Source organism: Carettochelys insculpta, chromosome 4, assembly GCF_033958435.1.
Source record: "Carettochelys insculpta isolate YL-2023 chromosome 4, ASM3395843v1, whole genome shotgun sequence".
Taxonomy (NCBI): domain Eukaryota; kingdom Metazoa; phylum Chordata; order Testudines; family Carettochelyidae; genus Carettochelys; species Carettochelys insculpta.
In genome coordinates, this window is record NC_134140.1 from 26,844,191 (window position 1) to 26,866,248 (window position 22,058).

The window sequence follows — 22,058 nt, forward strand, 5'->3', positions numbered from 1 at the left end:
TCTGAATCATCTGGTGCTAGCCACTGACAGAGGCAGGATATCAAATTACAAAGATCTGGGCTCTGGTCCAATAGGGCAAGTCCTCTGTTGCTAAATAATTAAGGCGGAAGTCCTATGTCAAAATTATTTGGCAAATCAGCGATAGCATAATCCACTTTAAAGTACCACACTGAAAGTTCTGTCTACACAGGTCATTTGAGGGCAGCCCTTAGGCCACAAATCATGCTGACAGGTTTCATAGTTTTGTTTTCATAGTTCCTTTGTAATTTGTTCAGCTTCACAAATCACTACACACTTAGAGTCAGGTATGCAGGAGGAGTGACAGAGCGATATCCCCATCTAGGAAAAAAATGTACAGATTCATAAGAGTAGGACTACTAGCCCCATGCTGTGACAACTAAGCTAACAGCAGTACAATATTCAGAACTATTCTCTCTGCCACCCAAAGGGCATATTGCAGGTATTGGAGCGAATAACATAATGCATATCACATGCATGATGCTGAAAGATTGTTCAAGGAGAGAGGGAATTATTAGACTGATAGTCATGTGATCATGCCAAATGTTAGCAAACAGAAAAATATTACATTGTTTAGTCATGCCATAATACAACTCTATGCTATGTTGGAACAAGAAAGCAGCAACAGCCCTCTCGAGTTGAGCAATAAAATGATCATTGAATCCAACAACTTCTTAGAACACTGGTTCCGAAGCTTTTCAGCATCTCACCCTGTCTTAATTTTTGAGAAACCCTCATGCCCCCCCACCTCTTCTTTACCATCATCCAACCCCCCTTTTAACAAAAAATTCAATTTGCAATTTAAAATAAACACAAAAATTAGATATAAAAATATTATTTAAAATTAAAAATAAGCACAAATAGTTTTTCTTGGCCCCTTGCGTGTGTCTGGTTCAGATGCAGCTGGCCAGCTGCCAGAGCCCCATACCAGCCACCAGAGCTGCCCACACCAGCTGCCCACCCACCTGAGACCTGCCCTGCTGGAGCCACCCACCCAAGCTCTGTGCTGCCAGGGCCAGCCACCCAAGCCCTACATTGCCAGGGCCAGCCACCTGCCTGAGCCCTGTGCTGCTGGGATCAGCTGGCCGAGCCCCACACTGCGGGAGCCAGCTGGCAGCCCAAGCTGCTTGAGCCTTGCGATGCCAGGGCCAGCTGCCCAAGCCCCGTGAATCCTGCAAACTGGCTGGCCCCCCGAGCCCCTCCCTTTTCACAAAGCCAGGCACCCCCAGGCCCCCATCTAACCCCATCCTCCTCTCTCTCCTCTCCATGTGGACCTTTGCCAGATGCCTGCTTTTTATAGCAGGTGCACCAGGTCACCCAGATAAAATGGCAGGGGCTGAGAGCCAGAAGCAAAGCCCAGCTCTTTCTTGGGGTGGTGTGAATGATGGGAGGGGGTCACCTCGTGCCCCCCCTGGAATTTCTTCATGCCCCCCAGTTTAGGAAGCCATGTTTTAGAACATTGGAAGCTGTTAGAGTTGATGTTGTGAATGGAAGAGCAGCTAGATGGCAGTGTGTCAACACACAATCATCTCAGAAGTGTAAACTCAAGAAATCTCCATAAGTAATTTCCTGAGGCTACTCAGTTGCCCTTCCTCTGTACATTGTTAAGAGGACAAACATTCACAAAGGAAGAGAACAAGAAACAGCACACATGTAGATTGTGGGAAGATGGCAGCCTGAGGAAGATGACAAAGGGAACAACGTCATTCAGCAAGCACCGCCATAAGACCCACACTTTGTGCCATCATTGTGGATCCAAGGCATATAATCTCCAGAAGTCTATCAGTAGGAAATATGGGTACCCTGCTAAGCACAAGAGAAAGTATGACTGGAGTGCCAAGGCTAAAAGACACAACACCACAGGTACTGGTCATATGAGAAACCTGAAAAATGGCTACCATCGATTCAGGAATGGATTCCATGAAGGAGCAACACCTAAGCCCAAGAGAGCTACTGTTGCAGCAACCAGCTCATCTTAAGGACTCCTCTTCCTATTGTTATTTTCCTCTTGTTAGCATCAATATGGTCACCTATACAGGAGTCAGTGAGTGAGCCAATCTTTCCCCAAAAGGAGAGATGGCTCTGGCTGCCAACCTGCTGCCATTTCCAGAAGTACCATACAGACATAAAAGTAACAGGCTCTCTAGGTAGCATCACAGAATATGCTCCTACTACTTTGAAAGTCCTTTGCTGACATCACTCCTCTGCTAGCCTTATCTAATGGCTGGATGCTGTACACTTCTGCCCTCACATTCTCTTCATTTTTATAGTCATCTGTGTGAAGTCACAACCTCTTTCATTGCATAATTATTATTTATTGCACATTTGATTTACCCTTAATGCTCTATTGAACTGTATCTATTAATAAGTAATGTATTAATTGCAATAGCTAATTAATTCATCAGTTTGCTGCATAACACTCATTGCTGAACAGTCCTTTTCGTTAATTCGATCCACTACTTTCGACATCATTGCCATACTCACTGTTGGGTTGCCAGTGACAACTGCTAAGTGATTTGCCACCTTATTGATTTACTAATCCTGGTTTGCCCCTTAAAGTGATGCAGAACCCTCCTCTGTGTTGTCACTCTCAGGATTAAAAATTGGTTAGCTGATGTGTCCCATTGAATGACTGTGTTTCTAGTGGGGCCCTGCCAGGGACTAGCTCTTAGCTCTATGCTGTTTAACATTTTTATTAACAAGCTGAAAGAAAACAAAACCACCACTGATAAGACTTGCAGATGACACAAGAGTTGGGGGAACGATACAAATGAAGAGAATATTTACTGATCAAGTGGAGTCAAGTAAACACTCTGTTCTCATCAGGTTAGGTGTAAATGTATACATGTGGGAACAATGAATGAAGCCATACTTACAGGCTTGGAAACTCTCCTGGAAATGTCTCTGAAAGAGATTTGGGAGGGCTGGCAGATAATCAGCTTAATAGGAGCTAGCTGTGTCACGCTGTGGACAATGGAGCTAATGCAGTTACAGTTATGATTGTTAGTTCTGTACCTGGTATTGGAGCAACTGCTGCTGGAATGGTATGTCCATTTTGGTGCCCACAATTCAAAAAGAATGCTGATAAATTGGAGAGGGCTCAGAGAAGAGCCACAAGAATGATTAAAGGATCAGAAAAAATGAGAAGTCCTGTAGCACCTTACAGAAAGGTCTACTGGAGCATTAGCTTTTGTGGGCAAAGACTCACTTTGTCACATGCATGTGTGACAGGACCAGAGATCATACCCTAGAGGGAGAGACTTAAGGAGCTCAATCTATTTAGCTTGGCTAAGAGAAGGGTAAGGGGTAACTTGACCACAGTCTATAAGTAACTACATGGGAAATGAACACTGAATAATGGGCTCTTTCATGTAGCAGAAAGATTAATGTGATCCAATGGCTGGAAGTTGAAGCTAAACAAATGGGCTATGTTTATACTAGGGAGCTTTGTTGACAAAACCCATGGAATATCCAGATTCCCAAGGTATTCTGTCACCAGTAAATTGACAGAGTGGATCACTTTTGTTGACAGTGTTCTGCTGTTACTCCATGAGGCAGAACATCTCTGTCAAAAGATCTGTTAACAGAAAGCAAGTATGGACCTTTAAGGGGGGCCTTTGGTCCGGGACACTGGGCAGCCCTGTCTGCTGTACGTCCGTTTGGCCATTTAATCGAGAGCGTGGCCGGACTGCCCAGCCACTCTGTCGACAGAGTGGATTGCTTTTTTAAATCCGCTTTACAGCCTGGCCACGATCTGTTGACGAAGTTTTGTCAGACGATATCTTGTGACCGTAACTGCTGTTGACAGAAACAAACAGTGCTGTGGCACCTTACACACTAACAGGTATTTTGGAGCATAAGCTTTCGTGGGCCAAGACCTACTTCGTCTGATGAAGCGGGTCTTGGCCCACAAAAGCTTATGCTCCAAAATATCTGGAAGTCTACAAAGTGCCACAGGTCTTCTTGTTTTAAGATACCGACTAACTCAGCTACCTCTCTGACTGTTGACAGATCACTTTAGCACAGACAGACATTCAGACTAGAATTTTTAACAGGCAGGAGTACTTAATGATTGGACCACTTTAGTAAGGATCACGGTTAATTCTCCATGACTGACCATTTTTAAATATATAATTGGTGTTTCTCTGAAAGAAGTACCACGGAAGTTTAGGAATAAATTCCATTGCCTACATTATACAGATCAGACTAGGTATTACCATAGCTGGCATAGTTGAGGGGTTAACAACATTTATATTCTTCTCATTCATTTCACTCCTGCAAAAGTACCAGTGCCCCATAGCCTGAAATCATGCATGAACAAATAAATCTATTCTGCGATAGAATTACTAACACACAAAGGAAAACTGTCATTCTAGATGCAAGGAGCCATCAGTTGAGACTGCTGGAAGATGAAAGATGCATGCACACCCCCCTCACCCCCAAATGTTACCACTATGCCATCTAGTGCTAGACCCACACCATTGTGCCTCATTGTGTGTCATTCTGGCATAACATTAATTTGTGATGGGGAATCCTGGAAGCTAAATCTAACAGCAAAAAGCATATTATGGCTCCCCATACTAAATCTGGCAATTTACACTCTTCCCTGGTTTCTTGCAGATTGTAGGAAACACATATCTTATACTTTTAAATTGGCACCTTTTGGCAATAAACACCCTTCTCCCTATATGCCCCAGCATATGATAGTTACTGTCCTCAGCCCATTAGCTATCACTTTATCCCATGCCTGTTTAACTCCTCAAGGTCTCCCTTCTACCATCTTTTTCTAAAAGAGTAACCATTTAAGTGACTAGTCTCATTCTGTTACTGATTACCTTTCCTTGCTTGGTCTGCATGCTCTGTACATGTATTTTAAGCAATTCAGGACACTGCATACTGGTGACTTTGTAGTGTCCAAAACAGGCAAAAGGGCCAGATTTTTTGCAAGTGTTCAGCATCCACAACTGGGTCTGGATTTCTGAAAGAGCCCAGTGGTTTCATGACACTTGGTTTTTCAGGAATGTTCAGGTGCTATTGAGAATCATATGGCCCCTTCTTATAGCCATTTGAAAGGATGCTAAAAGTGCAGAAATCTTTTTCAAGGTGGCTGGCCCTAAATACACACTTTAAAAATCTAATGTTTCTGTTTAAAGGCAGATAGTGAGCAAGTGTTTTGTACAAGGTAACACAGGTCAACCTCGAGTTCTTCGTATTTGGAGAGCCTAGTATGTGAGAAGAGGTGGTTGCAGCACAGGTAGACTTTAAAGTAGAGCTGGATCTCTCACATGAAGCGCCACACGCTACTAAAGGCTTCGGACCTAGAAGTTTCACATGCTGGAAACAGGGTATTCACATCCCCCAACAGACCACAGGCCAAACTAAGAACTGGCTTTTGTGGTCTACTTTTAACTCTAATTTTGCTTTTTGTTAGGCTATAGGACTCCTGCTAATTAAGATACTAGTTATTTCAGAGAAGATATTTGTCCCATGAAAAGATGCAAACATTTTTGCATCCAATCCATCACACTCCTCAGAGCGTCTCTAGATCTGTGTTTAACTTTGTGAAACCCCCGAACATCCAAGAAAATTTTCTAAGAAAAAAAAGTGATCAGACCAAAAAATAAACCCAAACAGCAACACACACAGCAAGAACGAAATTAAATTACTTCACCAGCTATCATAGCAATGAAGTAGTAACATTGTATCTGGTTTTACTAACAGAAAATACATACCAGTGTTTTTTTCCACATGCTCGTAGCTCTCCTTCAAAGTTGTTCACAGAACACCAGTGTTCCATGGAACATAGTTTAAGAAACATGATTCTAGGCTGTCTCTACTTCATCCTGAGCAAGCATTTTCTGTAGGAATAGGTCCCTGTATATTTATTTTCCTCACTCCTGTTGCATGAATAGCCATGTAGTACTCTTCAGGGTGGTACAGTGAGCATGTAAGTGTAAGGATAAGGCTTTTTTCCTGGAGCTATATTGTAAGGCCTAAAGCCTATGACCTTTGTTTGCAACAAGGCCAAAAGAGCAGCAGCCATTAGCTGAGAAGCAGGTCATGTGCTCTCCCCCCCATTCCATCTAAAATTACGTTAAAGTGGTGTGATATTAGGCTGTTAAGGAGATCCTGTCTTAATGGCATCCAGTATCATCTGATTTTGGGGGGGGGGGGGGGGGGGAAGAACCACCAACAGATCTTAAAATGGTTAAAGGAAAAAAAAAAAAGAGCCCACACCAGACTGAGATGGCTTCTCTGATTATTGGGAGTTGCTACGCATACAACTAGAAATGTCAGATAGTACATCTTAAAATTCAGTAAAGTATATTAGAGATAGATCCCTTCATATTTTATTGATTAGGTTCTAACTGGCTGCAACATGATTACAACTGTTATTAGTCAGTACAAACAGTTAGAATACTAGAACTGAAAGAGGTCATCAAGTCCAGTCCCCTGCACTCTAAGCAAGGCCAACCTATATCTAATTCATCCCTGAAGATGTTCATCTAATCTGTACTAAAAAAATCTCCAGTGATGGCGATTCCACAACCTCGCTAGACAATTTATTCCAGTGCTTAACCACCCTGACAGCATGCTGTACGGCCAGGAACTTATCAGTAGCTGGAGTAGCAAAATCCTCTAACATTCAGTGAAGCATATAATCCAACATTTCTAGTTGTATATGTAGCAACTCCCAATAATCAGAAGCCATTGCAGTTTAACTCCAAACCACATAATGTCAATAAGGAATCCTGCTGGAAGATGAAGCCTACAGCCTGCTATACAAGGACTGGTCATAACGAACACAAGTAGGTCTGACAAACATGCACTAAGTCGTACTACCAGACTCCGTTAGGACTAATTTTTAACAGTAAAGTTGCTTTGGGCTAGATTAGGAAAGAGCTGCCTTCCGCCAATCAGCAAAGCATTCTGTACTTATTTCCCTTCCCCTTCCTGTTGGTAGTATTCTCCAAGACAGATATGCTATTCCTAGCCCATTTCCAGTAGTGCCTTATTTATTGAATGGCAGGGTAACTCAATCACTGGTAATATTTCCATAAAAAATTAACACATCACATGGTAGAATCCCCTCTAGTGCCAAGTGGTTTCATTATAACAAGTTATTTAATTGATGTCATGTTTACTTGTTTGCTGAGATGAAATACTTGAATACCACAGAATATGCAGATAAGCTTCAGCACTATAGCAATCCCTGCAACTCATGTTGGCCAACTACATAAAAATTGTTAGACATGAACAAGTGCCATGTTCACTTGTTATGCCCTTTGCCGTGCAATTTCTCATCTTAAGTACAGTGTACAAAAAAATACTGAAAGATAGGGGAAGGTGCTCAATGAAACAGTCCACATTTTCCAGCGAAAGATCTCAGCTGTTGAAGTCTACAAGGTGGCTACAAGTCAGAATACCATTTTTTTTTTTTTTTTTTTTTTAAAAACTGTATCTTCCAGAATCTCAATAGCTTTTCTTTAGGAAGCATTGCAGTAGAATATTTGACACTGAAGTTTCCAAGAAGGTAGCTGATCAGTCAAGGCAAAAGAATGGGTTTCAGGAACTGAAATGAGAAATGCAGTCTGGCTGCCTACACAAGAGCCATTAACAGTGTTAAAACCAGATAAACTGGAAAATTTCCACAAGCAAGAGAGCATCCAGGTTTGGAAAAACAGATTGATTACCATATGACTGGGACATAAAATCTTGTTATTTAAACACTTTGAAACAGAGTTCTTTTTTGGCCACTAGAATTTGTCATCTCCCTCCCACCTCAGGCCAACACTCGCTAAATGGAAAACTTTTCCTCTGCCCTGCCCACCCTTAGAAACGCCAAATCGCTTTGTAAGGCAAACCTGATGGTGAATTGGAAGTGGGGGGTGGGAAATGAGTGATATGTAATCTGAACAGTTGGTTCATTGCTCTGCTGTAACAGTTTGTGTTTCTGGAAAGTGTGTAAGTAGCAATCAGAAACAAAAAAAAAAAAGCCACATTTAAATTGGTTTGTAAAAATCACCTCAAGTCATAATGATTCACTTAGTTTAATTCCTGTACTGAAACAGGTATTATAATTACTGCAAATCTGTTTACATAAACTTAATTCTTCTCCTTAGGAAACAAATTTATCTTTAAAACAGAGGCCAAGGTGACTGCCCAACACTGAAATGACCAGACATTCTCAGTTGTTTGTAAGGTAACAAAAATGGTTTCTGGAGTGAGAAAAATGCCATGAAAGTTATTTGTAAACATTAAACTGACAACAGTTAAGTACATTAAAATCCCACGTTTCCATCCTCAAATAACCACAAAACTTTGACATGAAATACATAAAGCGTTTATTATGTGTGTACCCCATTTCATTATGTGAAGGAGGAAATCTGAGGCAACAGTTTGGTGCAGTACAGACAAGCAAAGTCATATACAGTAGCTGCACACAGCTTGATTTGTTTTGGATGACAACTAAATAGTCTTATGACCATTGGTACAGAAATGTTCTGTAATTAGCAAAAATGAGATATTTCTCTCATGCTGTACAACCTCACAGACTGTTAAAGAACTGATCGTGTTTGAATTTTTCATGCCAACTCGTTAATCTGTTGCCTCTGGAATGTTCAGCACAAAGGTTAAGTTCCAAACATAATTTAAGTGCTTTTCATGTGCAAACTGTTACCAGCTAAAGCTTTCAAAGTACATTTAATTACAGATATGAACATCCTGTAAAGATATGAGGATATGATAGAAGACCCAGAGGCCATTAGAATTTTTAGAGAGAGAAATGCTATGTTCCACTGTAGTAGTTCTAGTCCCTGATGAGGCCCTTTCAAGTCGGAGGACTGGTCATTTATAGGAGATAGACCATTCTTTGACAGAAGCATCATGAGATGTGGTTACCAGGGTATGTTCATCCAGCCATGCCAGGCTGCTTACATGATGTAGTCTATGAGCATCTGTGTAGAGGGAAGGAGATAAGTTTGAGTCATTTAAAAATACTAAATTAAGAATTGATAGCTTCCTATAGTTATCTTAAGCCAATATTTTGAACAGAATTTGAACTGCAGTGCATAATATGCTGTTGTCTGCAAAACACACTTAGTGAATGGTAGTCTTTATTTGTAAGTGTTAGAAGGTTAAAATTATATGACAGAATAGGCTAGAAATGTCTCTGCCCCTTCCTAGAAGGGGAGACAATGAATAGTGTAGTTCTGACAGAGTAAGCACTGCTCCCATTTTAAAAGGGCAGAAATTCTCAAAAAGCTCTTTATAGCCAACAAAACATGCAACATACCTGGTATCTTGACTGTGGTCTCCGGGTCACTTAGGGTCCAAACATAAACCATCATGTCCATGCCCCCAGAAGCAAAGTGCTCATTGTCTGGAGACCAGGCAATGCAAACAATTTTTGCATGGTGTCCATAGAAGACGTTATGTTCCTGTTTGGGAGTTATTAGGAAAAGGGTGTTATTGTACAGACGACTATTTTACATGGACTGCAGGTAGCTGTTCTGCTACCTTTGTTATGATCCCTCATTATTAGGCAACAATTTGAACCTATTACTAGAACACTTAATACAACTGTATACACCAGCTACAGAGTAACATTCTAAGCTAAGTGCCTTTACATTTGAAAAGCATGGTTAATACACAAATGTTGCATGAGTCATAAAAACCATCCATTTTATGCTATTTACATAAACAACTGAGAGGAGACAGCAGAATTCAAACCAAACTTGACAGGACTGAACGTTAAAGTTTTCAGCAAATGCGAACTGGAGATCCTAAGACTCTACAGTGTCCTGCTCATCCCCAACTGTGGCACAGGCGGGTTATATGAAGCCTTTGAAAGTAGCTGTATGGTAGGGTTTTGAAAAGTAAAAACCCATCCTTGGTGGGTATCACATCCTGAATGAAATCTGTCCCAAACCACATTTTCTGTCCTGCAAATCCCCAGGCCACAAGTTCCTCACAGACCAGGGTGACACAATCAAAATGGCACCAGCCACACAACAGCTGCAAAACCTGCAGACATTATTGCCACAACTTTCTAGATCCACAGGCCCTACAGATGTTGCATACATCATCTGGTATGCTAAGAGCTTTGATAACAGTGGATGAAAAGGAGACGACACTATGCTCGCAGAAGAGCTGAGAAAAAGTATAAAGGAGGAACAAAGATCCAACCCACACGCAAGCACTGCTCACAAAAATCATCACTCCATATCTTAACTCTCAGCCCTTGCCCTCAAAAGGAACCTGCACAATGGCAATGTACAGACAGGCTTGCAAATCTAGCACGGAGGACTCTAAACTAGGTTTGCCGGGGACTTAAGCCCTGAAGTAAGCAGAGAAAGGGCATACCAAGAAGAAACACAAGGAGGAAAGTGCAAAAGAGGAGGACCCTTCAATTGTACTCAAAGCAAGGCAACTGGGTGGTTATACAAGAGGCCTGGGAAACAAGCAGGAAGAATTGGAAGTTCGGGCACAATCGAGGAACTATGATGTGATTGAAATAATGGAGTTGGTGGGACAACTCATATGAATGGAGCACTGTCATGGATGGTTATAAACTGTTCAGGGGCAAGGGAAGAAAGGTTGCACTGTATGTTAGGGAGCAGTACGATTACTCAGAGCTCCAGTACAAAAACAGGAGAAATGCCTGTTGAAAGTCTTTGGGCTAAGTTTAGAGGTGGAAACAACAATGGTGATGTTGTGGTGGGTATACACTATATATCACTGATCAGGTGGATGAGGTTCTCTTTGGACAATTAAATGGAAGCTCCAGATCACAGGCCCTGGTACTCATAGATGACTTTAGTCACCCTGACATCTGCTGGGAGACTAATACAGCAGTACACAGACAATCCAGACGTTTTTGGAGAATGCTGGGCACAACTTCATAGTGCCACTGCTGAAGGAACCAACCAGGGCCATGCTCAGCTTGACCTCCTGTTCACCAACAGGGAGGAATTGGTATGGGAAGTAAAGGTAGGTGGCACCCTGGGCAGCAGTGATAAAATGGTAGAGTTCAGGATCCTGACCGAGAAAGGAGGCAGCAGAATATATACCCTGGACTTCAGAAAAGCAGCTTTTGACTCCCTTAGGGAGCTGATGGGCAGGATCCCTTGGCAACTTAAACACGAGGACTGAAAAAGAGTCCAGGAGAGCTGGCTGTATTTTAAAGAAGCCCTACAGAAGGCACAGGAACTATACCATTCCAAAGTCAGTAAGAAAAGCAAATATGGTAAAGAACCAGCTTGGCTTAGAGAAATCTTTGGTGATCTCAAACACAGAAAAGAAGCTTACAAGAAGGAGAAACTTACCTGTTAGCCTCACCTCAGTCCTTGGAAAAATCATGGAGTGGATCCTCAAGGGAAAGCGATCAGGAATAATCAACACGGATTCACCAGAGTCAAAATCATGTCTGACTAACCTGACTGCCTTCTATGATGAGGTAAATGGCTTTGTGTATATGGGGAAGGTGGTGGCTATGATATACCTGGCAAAGCTTTCGATATGGTGTCTCATGGTATTCTGGCCAGCAAGTTAAAGTAGTACAGATTGGATAAATGGATTGTAAGGTAGATAGAAAGCTGGTTACATTATTGGGTTCAACAGGTTGCGATCAATGGCTTGATGGCTGATTGGTAACTGGTGTAGAGCGGAGCTCCCTGAAGGTCAGTCCTGGAGTCAGTTTTGTTCAACATATTCATTAATAGCCTGGACGAGGGGATGGACTGCACCCTTGGTAACTTTGCAGATGACACTAAGTCAAGGGAAGGTAGATATATTGGAGGATAGGGATAATGTCCAGAGTGACCTAGACAAATTAGAAGATTGGGCCAAGAAAAATCTGATGAGGTTTAACAAGAAGTGCAGGGACTTGCACTTACAACATAAGAATCCAAAACACTGCTACAAGTTGGACTGACTGATTAGGTAGCAGTTCTGCAGACAAGGACCAGGGCATTACAGTGGATGAAAAGCTGCATGAGTCATTAATGTACCCTTGTAGCCATGAAGGTTAATGGCGTACTGGGCAACATTAATAGGAGCACTGCCAGCACATTTAGGGAAGTCAGTCTCCTTTATCTGATAATGGTGAGGGCACATCTGGGATAGTGCATCCAATTTTGAGCCACCCCATTAGAAACATGATGTAGATGCATTAGTGTCCAGCAGAGGGCAACAAAAAGCGATCAGGCAGTGGGAGCATGATGACTGGGTGAGGGATTTAGACTTATTTGGTCTACAGAAGAGAAGAGTGAGGGGGAATTTGACAGCAGTCTTCAAATACATGAAGGGGGATAACAAAGAGAATGGAGAGTTTGGTTTTAGTGGTGACAGACGACAGAACAAGGAGCAATGGTCTCAAATTGCAGTGGCAGATGTCTAGGTTGGATCAAGAGGTGGTGATGCACTGGAATAGGTTACCTAGAAAGGTGGTGGAATCTCCATCCCTAGAGGTTAAGTCCTGGCCAGACAAAGCCATGACTGGGATGATTTATTTGGGACTGGTCCTGCTTTCGTGATCTCTTGAGGTCTCATCCAATGCTATGATAACTGCCCACGGTCACCTTAATCCAGGAGTAACCAATAATTTTTGGTGAGAGACCACGCCAAAATTTTTGGTAAGTGGTTAAGGGGTGCACACTTCTATGGCAGAGGTGCAGGGTCTTGGATGGAGGTGGCCTTCCATGCTGCAGGGGGAGGGCTCTGCATGCTGTCCCCACCTCCAGCAGGAGTCTCAGGTCCTTCTGACGAAGCTGAAAGATTTGGCTGGGGATGGGGAGAGTGCTTGAAGTCCTCCCGCATCCAGCGACACAGAGTCACAGGGAGTATCCAGCTGCTTTGAGCAGCACTGCTCCATGCCACAGAGGCAGGCCATGTAAAAGATTAAAAAGGCTTGGCAGGTCAGATCAGACACACAGGCAGTATCTTGCCTACCCCTGCCTTAAAGTATCTCTTCAATGTGCATTAATACATAAATTGAAGAGATAAGGCACTGTGACAAAGGGTACTGCATGTCTACATTTCAAATTCTACAGCAGCACAACTACATCACTGTAATGCTTCAGTGTAGGCACTGCTTATACCAATGAGACATCCTGTGTGTGTAGGAGAATCCACCTTCCCAAAAGGCAGTAGCTAAATAGAGAGAAATTCTAATGAAAGGTTCTCTTTTCACCAACATAAGCCAGTCTGATTTAACAACACACACACACACACACACACACCTACCTCACCCACCTAGTCTTTTGCAAAAACTTTATAGTTTTGCTCACACCCAAGAAAACATGGAGAGAGGAGAGGGAGAGAGAAGAGAAGGTACTTTCTCCTTGCCTTCCCACCCACACATTCCAACACCGTTCCTGGACATTCATTTCAATGGAATTCCAATACAGCTACTTTAAAGGCTTCATTCTCAGTCTTTTTTTTTTTTTAAATTAAAATAAGAACAGCATATGGATTATGACATACAGCTAGATTCCCAACTCCTCCCCTAGCCATTTCAGTGCATTGCCTTCACACAGTGTTAAGCATTGTGGCTAATAAGTTATTGGAAAGCCCAGTTTACAGTTCTGCACAGGTTGCAGTCAGACTAGACTGCTCCCTCAGGCTAACCAGGTTTCCAGAAGCTATGGGAATCTTTGCAGATATGCACACTGATGGATAGGGAAAGGTATGTTCAAGTTCAGCATGCACTGGGTGTGACTGAGGTTTCCATTAGAGAGAGACTACCATGCAAACCAAATAATGAACTTCTGAAACCCTAGACAATTTGCATTCAACAGCATTAAGTTTAACTTGACTTCCCATTCCCTCCTTGAAGTTCACAACCTGCCAAGTCATATTTAAAAAGGCACTGTTTGGAAAAGTATTTTTCTTGTTCTTTATTCCAAGATTTGGATGCAAATAGCATCTTGGTTTTCCTAGTAGCCAGTCTCTGCTGTTCTCTCTCTTCCCTCACCTAAGGTCGTAATTTTTGAGACTTCAAAACTGGCAGCTGTGAAATCATTCTCTCAACAGAAGGCACTGTGTAGGCATTAGCGGAATCTGACATTTCACCCCCAATACAGGCTAATTCACACCTAGCGGTACATTTATTTCTATACGTGGGTTTTAAGACTAGTATCAGAGAGGTAGCTGTATTAGTCTGTATCCACAAAAACAAGAAGTCCTGTGGCACCTTATAGGCTAACAGATTTATTGGAGCATAAGCTTTCGTGGGCAAAGACCCACTTTGTCAGACACATGTGAGGAAGCATCTGACGAAGTGGGTCTTTGCCCACGAACACTTATGCTCCAATAAATCTGTCAGCCTACAAAGGTACCACAGGACTTCTCGTTTATACAGCTAGCGATTCCAACAAAAGTATTTGATAAGTCAGAAACAGCAGTTCTTACCGCATATCCATCAGCAACACTAAAGACAGTCACAACTTTGTTTGCATCACAAACTGCAAGAAAGGCACCATTGAGAGAATATGCCAGGTCCGTCACAGGACCTTTAGCTTCTAAGGTCTTATCATTTTTCAGAGAGGTTCCTTGGATTGAATATAGATGGACCTTCCCATCCTGCAAGTTAATAATGAAAATCATAGCTTTATAATGAATAAAAAAAAAAATCAAGAAAGATTAAGCAGAGGATCATATGCAATTAGATACTTTTCCCTTTGAGAAATACACCAAAGAAGTATTTTTAGGGGTATATTGCCCATATGCCCTCAAGTTAAAACACGCTATTGCTTTAACACTGGCAGAGAATTTTGATAAGCTTACTTGATAACTAGGGAGAAGATGCTGGAGTATATACTAACCACTAGAGTGGAGAATCTAATGGAGAGGTGGGCACACTATTTGTCCTGTGGGCCACATCTAGGTAAGGAAGTTGTACAGTGGCCACTCCATCACCCAGTACTCCAGACTCCGATCTTACTCCCCCTCTAGAATAAAGTAATGGAGGCTCAGGGATGAATTAAAAGCTATGATAGGCTGGATGTGGCCCATGGGCCCCATTTTGTCCATTCCTGCTGTGCTGAAGGAGGTCAGAAGGTAGCAGTTTAACAAAAAACACAGCAGCACAATTTAAATGTATTTTTGCTTTCCATTTACACACTGCCAACCTGTGATGTCTTGGTGCAGCAATAGCTTAGAGTTGTTTAAAGAACAACCATAACAAAAAGCCCACCGCCATAAAATGCTGTTCCAGAGTTCACTAGAGTGTATCCTTACCAGTCCTCCCACTGCAACAGTGCTACCTCCCGGGTGAATGGCCACCACTTCTGGTTCATAGCCAGGGTCATCAATTGCAAAACACTTCTTCTTATTCTTCATCAAGATGATCTATAAATGCAGAACATACCCTAAAGACCACAGATTCAAAATGCATGAGAGGCCATATGGTCTTCATCATACACACTAATGCACTATGATGGTCAGCCACCATAAAATACTGCTTCCTTGGTTCAAAGGGAACAATGAGATTCATTCTAATCTACAAAAGATTAGAAGTGAGAGAGGCACCTATGGCTGGTGATTAAGCTTTTTCTCCCATGAGCACTCAAAAGCGATGCAGGTGAGGTGCAGGCTGCCTTCCACCTACTAACTGCAAGCAGTCAGGACATGCCTGTGCATACTGTTAGTTGAAATTCAGTTCCAACAGAAGAGGTGCATGAAGCCATCTAGTATTTCAAGCAGTGCTTATTCTCCTTCACAGTACTATCTTCTGTTAGGAAGAAAGTTAAAGTCTATGGCTATGTCTACACTAGTACACTACGTCAAAGTAGCCTATTTCGAAGTAAGGACATGGAAATAGGCTACTTCGACGTGTATTGTCTACATGTCCTCCAGGGCTGGTGCCGTTGACATTCCATGTCGAAGTAGCGACGGGGAACGTTGAAAGGAGCTGCCCTGGAGGGAAATGTCGAGTGTCCACCCCCCCACAGAGCTCCCTGTCGAAATAAGGGGCCAGCAAAGCCCCAAGCCACTCCCTTAAAGGGCCCCTCCCAGACACGTGCCCTGCACAGCAGGGGATCCACAGAGCCGACAACCAGCTGCAGACCCTGTGCACACAGCATGGGCCCCCAGCTTCAGCAGCAGCAGCCGCCGCCGCCAGAAGCCCTGGGCTAAGGGCTGCTGCATGCGGTGACCATAGAGCCCCACAGGGGCTGGGCAGAGCATCTCTCGACCCCTCTGCTGATGGCCGCCATGGAGGACCCCGCTATTTCGAGGTTAGTGGGACGCGGATCATCTATACATGCCCTACTTCGACGCTGAACGTCGAAGTAGGGCGCTATTCCCATCTTTGGATGGGAATAGCGATTTTGACATCTCACCGCCTAACACCTATTTCAATGTCGAAATAGCACACAGTGCGTCTAGACGTGACGCGTGCTATTTTGATGTTGTGCCAGCTACTTTGAAGTAGTTGGCTAGTGTAGATGCACCCTTTATGTGCTGTTAATCTCCTGGGCAATGGGTTGTTTCCCTGACCAGCTGCAGATTCCCAGTAGAGGCATACAACTAAAAATCTGTTTGGCTGATACAATGAGATCATAGAAGTTCAATCTACATCCTTACTAGTCAAAAGAATTACAGAGGAATGTAAGCATGGGCTGTCCTTTCTTACCAAGGCCCGACCCCTCTTGCTAGAGCCCAGAAGCCCAGTTCTCCCATCCCCACAACCCCAGAAGGGTGAGTAGGGGGGGTGCAGCTCCCATACTCCTGGAACAGCCTGGTCCCTTTAGCCCCAGCCAGGTGCCCTGGTCATAAGGAAAACAGGGAGGGATTTAGTGGGTGAGGATTGGGCAGGGCCAAGCCAGTCTTTTTGGGAAGGCTCAGCTTTCTGCAATCTTCAATATCCATTGCCAGTGATCCCTGTAACCTAAGTGCTTGGACGGCTGCCTAGGAGAGATTCAGGTGCCACCCAGCTAGTTAGAGCGCCCACAGTCACTCAGAGCTGGCAGGAGGTGCTTCTATTGGTGGTGCACACCCACAAATGCCTTGGTGCACATAAAATTTATTATGGCCATGGATGGAAGACAGAAGGAACAAAGCCCATCACCCATGCAAGTACATTCGTGAAGAACCAAAGATCCCTGTTTCTGCTTCATTTGACTCATGAAGAGAAATCCTTGAACTACTGCAAGCATGCTCCAGCAACAGCCAAGAGATCCATTCTATGGTATCAGAAGACAACCAAGCTGTACACCAAAAACAGATACGACACTGTAAGCGGACTAGCCAGCCAAAGTAATGAAAGTTCAAGCAAGGGACAAAGGCAATCTGGTCCCTGTCTCAATGGTTTTACTAATGATCAAGGTCCTACAACTTTCATACTGACCATATCCAATGTAGTGATCAGCTAGTAATGGTTGTGTTCTATATTGCTAAGTTTCTACCATCAAAAAAATTTAGACATTTTAGAACCAAAATTCCAATTGGTATTTAATGAGATGTCCTTACATAAAAACGTCTATATAAATCAGTGTATGAGCTATAAAGTTAAATATGTATTTGCTCCTGCTCACTGACAGAAAAGACTGCCTTGTATATTTAAAATTTTCACACCTGCACCCCAAAAAGCAGGAAATCAAAGAAGAATCCAAACACTACTGTAAAATCAGCACTGGATTCAAAATTTCAGTTAGCTTTTTAGGACGACAGTTTCTTTAGGTCAGTAAGTCCACTGGTATTAGAGGAGTATGTCTACATACAATTCAGACACTGATATAACAAGATTTTTTTTTTTTAAAAAACACCAATTTTAAAGTTTGATGCAGACCCGTACAATGGATGCAGGTATACCTTTATACTGGTGTAATGCATGCACCAATTTAAAATAAGCATATTTAAAAAGAGCCAAACCCACATTTAGAAAAGTCTTACATTGGCAGATTCTTTAATATAGTTATGTTTGTACAGAGTTTAAAAATAGTAAGGTGCTATATAAATGCTAAGTGTTACCATGGTCTAACATTAAGCACTTATCCACACTGACAGCTGCCTGTACCAAAAGGCTCCTCTTCAACTAAGTTTCCAAGAAATTTTTAAGTGTATCAATGATATAACACAGAGCATAAAATACCGTATACGTTACACAGCACATCAACACAAATCACCAGATGCTTGCAGGTGCCCTGTACCAGCCGATTTGGGTTCACAAGTTTACAAAGTGGGGATTCAGCCCTGGAGCCTGAGGCGCACAAGGCCGAGTCTGCTGGCCTGAGCTGGCTGCCAAGGTCCCGTTGCTATGTAGACATAGCCAGATATTATTCTGATACTTACTTGTCCAATGCATATAACTACCGTATATCCACCAGGACCAACAGCTAAACATTTTGGTTGAACGTCCATTTTTACAATATCCTGGCCACTGGAAAGAAAAAACGCAAATTGCTTTTCTATGGACTTAAATTTTATTTACATACATGTCTCAATTTCAACAGTCAGACACTGACTGAAAAATAATCATGAAAGACATCTTCAGGTCTGCAATATGCAGATAGCTCCCTTTCCTAGCTGCTGAATACCACTTAAATGTATAATGTAATAAAAACAATCTATAGCTGGATTCTAGTCTTAGAAATTAGGGCTTATCTACAATTGGGACACTCAGGAAAATTAAGGGGAAAGAAAAAATTTAAAATGGATTACTTTTCCCACATCAAATTCTCATGTGGAGGCTCTGTCTCAAAATTAAAGTGACCTTAATTCAACTTCAGAAAAAGTGAGAATACAACTAGACAATCCTAAAAGGACTCATGCCCTGAAGAGGCAGGACTGTCCTAATCATAGGGGGCAAAAATAATGTCCAAAAATCCTTAGATCTTATTTTCTTATATGGTGTACTACAGAGTGAAGACAAGAAGTCTACACAGAAGTCTGACAATACAAAACAGATCCATCTGTATGCATAAGTAGTATAAAAAAAAAAAACAAACTGTAAGAAATTAGTCTCATGTACGTGGAAAATAATTAGCTGCCTTAATACACCGAAGAACCAATTTCCTATTGTTTCATAGATAATGCAAGTTTGGTACTGCAAGCACTTCTATGATTTCCATGGTAACTTGAAAATTTTGCACAAGTTGGGTGAGGAAGCTATTCAGCAACCCACACTACAGTGAAATTCCCTTGATGCAATTAAAAAAGAAATACAACCAAATACGATAGCTTCACTAACCTGTAGTCCTTCTTGGTTAGGCTAGTAAAACGCACTGTGTCATCCATACTGCAACTGACCAGTTGATCCAACTCATCCACAGCCATTCTAGAAACCTGGTTTGTATGCCCCTTTCCAGAGAAGCCATCATTCTCCCCTGTTTCAGAATCCCAATAATGTGCAAAGTAGAATTAAGGAATCTTTCTTCTCAGGAGTGGTGGTGAAGTAGAGGAAAGGATTTCAGGAAAAAAAAAAGGTCCCTCCCAGAAATTCCAGAAAATGAAAAACAGTCTGACTTAACTATTGCATAAAGGAATAAAATATTACTTGAATATAACCAGCTAAGAACAGTAGGAGAGTATCGGCAAACAAGAAATCATTTGGTGATGGTTTCAATGCCTAAGAAGCCCCTCCCAACAGGGATATGAGCTGGAACAATATATATTACTTTTCCTAACAAAGGACTAATCAATGTAACCTGTTACCTTAAAAGCTTCCTCCTCAGCAAGCCTTCAAGTTTGTTTTGCTTATTTGCCAAAAAGATACTGCAGTTAGAGTGTACATGATGCTCACAATAAGCATGCGTATTATTACTTATGGGAATGTATGAAGAGGTAGTATAAACTCACATTTGCTCATTACAGAAAGCTAGTAGTGTTCAACTAAAAAACCTTCACAGGCTGAACCTCTGCAAACACCCCAGGGGGTGTCTAGAGCGCACGTCACATTTATTGGTCCACAAGCCAGTGGGAAGTGGGGTCATTATATAATTAGATCTGAATGTTCTCTGGAGTTGGGGGCCTGATTATTCTTGAGACACTGACTAAACGAGGAACAGTTATAGTACAACTGTCACCCGTTCCTGAGGATAGCAATGAAATTAAGGCCATTATGAAGTGGTACATAACTTGCAGCTTAGAGCAATGCAGAAAGAGATGCTTGTTAGCATATAAACTTAGAGGCAGAGCAACATGGAGTCCACAGTCCTTTCAGTTTAGGAATGATGATTATCTGTTCCATACCTCTGAAGCACCTGGCACTGGACCCGTCAAACATACAATACTGGGCTGGCTGGATCTTTAGTCTGACTCAGAATGGCTGTTCTTACACACATTAACAGGCATTCAGGTATGACTGTATTATGGTGTCAGGAAAGCAAATTACTAGAGAATGTTAAATCTTACAGATAAGTGCAACGTACAGTACATGTTAGAAAGAATTAGGGTCAGCAATACAAATTTATTCAGAAGTGTAAAAACAAGTTACCTTGTCTTTAATAAAGTGATTTTTATGAGTTCCCATAAAGTAGAATATGCATCTTAAAAAGGAGTAGTGGGACTAGAATAATGCCATCTGAGCACAAGAAAGGATATTAATATGTCCATCATGGCTTCCAGAGTAAATGTAGGATTTGCCACCATTTTTATGCACTGTCAGACACTGAATTGATTTACTATGACCCTGTGAGTGAATATAATGAGAAATGAATTACCTACTAAGTTATTTAAACTAAAACAAAGCCAATCTGTTCATGCGGCTTTACTGATGAGATTTAAGAAGTTACATCTCACTGAATTTCCAAATGACTAGTTGTTTGGGTTTGTTTCAAGAAATCAATTCATTAAGTGTTACAGCACTAATATTTCCAAACAAAATTTGAAGAATTAAATATTCTGTAGTATGAATAGGCACCCACTTATTTTTGGATCCTTTTCAGCACCCTTTCCATGTGTAAGCATTATGTTCCATCATAAACAAGTGCAGAGGTAAGGAGATGGGTGACCATGTTTAACTATCTGTACTGATTGCCATAATTACAGTAACAATAGTAGAAATCTAGGACAGATTTCTAGTTCATGCAAAAATGTAAACTCCCAGAGGATTGCTGTGTCACTCTGCCACATAACTGCTAATATTAGAGGTTGGCTGCATAGTGTACTGTACCTCCTGGTTCATAACATTTAGAAGTTGTAAGATGAAATAAGATCCCCATGTTTGCTATTTTAAATTGAGAGTCTTTTAGTATCATCTTAAGAGTGTTAAAAAAAAAAAAAAAAAAAAAAAACTAGTGAAGATGGCTAAGCTATTTTATTAGCATAGCTAAGACCATTACTCACCTACAACTTTGCACTCTACATTTGACTGATATGACTCAGGGCTGCTCAGCAATACCCAAGCTTAACCGTTCAAAGATTCTTTAAGCCACATTTTAATGGAATGGTTACTATTCCAGAATAGATTACTGCCCAAAACCAAACTGTGTAGCAGAAGGTCTGCTGCAACGTGATCAAGATCAACATACCTTTATGACCCGTAGAGGCTTATCAGGGTTATTCTTATCCAAATAGTTAATGTAACCAGAAAGAGAGAGGCTTAGTAAATGGTTCTTCTGCCACAAGCAACCCAACTGCTGATCCAGAACATTTGATCCCATGTTAAATGTACTGACAACAGAGTTCACACCAACATCCCAGATTTTAGCAGTTTTGTCTCCAGACGCAGAAAGCAATTGACTGCTATCAGGGCTCCAGCTAATCTGTAAAAACAGAGTACCTGCCTTAGTACATGGAGTACACTTACTGTTGCAAGATCATATACGGTTATCAGATTAGATATTTATTGCGCTGAAGTTATGAAACAAAGAAATACTTACAGCATAAATGCCCCCATCATGAGCCTTATTTCCTCCCAGAGCACAAATTCTCTCTCCAGTCTTTCCATCATAGACAAAAATCTTTAAGAAAACCCACAAAATTCATCACATAAGCATATTATACAAAGTGACTATTAGAGGAAAGGTTACATTTTGCAGCTTATGCATGTGCATTATACAGTTCTTTGCTGAAGGCATAAAAGTAACTTCCTAAAT

General features: G+C 41.8%; 1 protein-coding gene and 1 pseudogene across 1 annotated transcript in view; one reads left to right on the forward strand and one right to left on the reverse strand.

The window, feature by feature from the left end:
• The first annotated feature begins 1,703 nt into the window (after positions 1-1,703).
• Positions 1,704-1,997, forward strand: LOC142011981 (large ribosomal subunit protein eL37 pseudogene; annotated as a pseudogene).
• Positions 1,998-8,053: 6,056 nt separating this feature from the next.
• WDR1 (WD repeat domain 1) overlaps positions 8,054-22,058 on the reverse strand; it is a 28,041-nt gene continuing 14,036 nt past the window's right edge. Inside the window, exons 7-15 of the mRNA XM_074992498.1 lie at positions 21,843-21,923; positions 21,492-21,725; positions 20,561-20,650; positions 19,211-19,365; positions 18,313-18,400; positions 15,259-15,369; positions 14,431-14,601; positions 9,314-9,458; positions 8,054-8,975 (exon numbers count right to left, since the gene is read on the reverse strand). Coding sequence (XP_074848599.1) covers positions 8,866-8,975; positions 9,314-9,458; positions 14,431-14,601; positions 15,259-15,369; positions 18,313-18,400; positions 19,211-19,365; positions 20,561-20,650; positions 21,492-21,725; positions 21,843-21,923 — 1,185 coding nt within the window. The 3' untranslated portion in view covers positions 8,054-8,865. The remainder of the gene's footprint in view (positions 8,976-9,313; positions 9,459-14,430; positions 14,602-15,258; positions 15,370-18,312; positions 18,401-19,210; positions 19,366-20,560; positions 20,651-21,491; positions 21,726-21,842; positions 21,924-22,058) is intronic.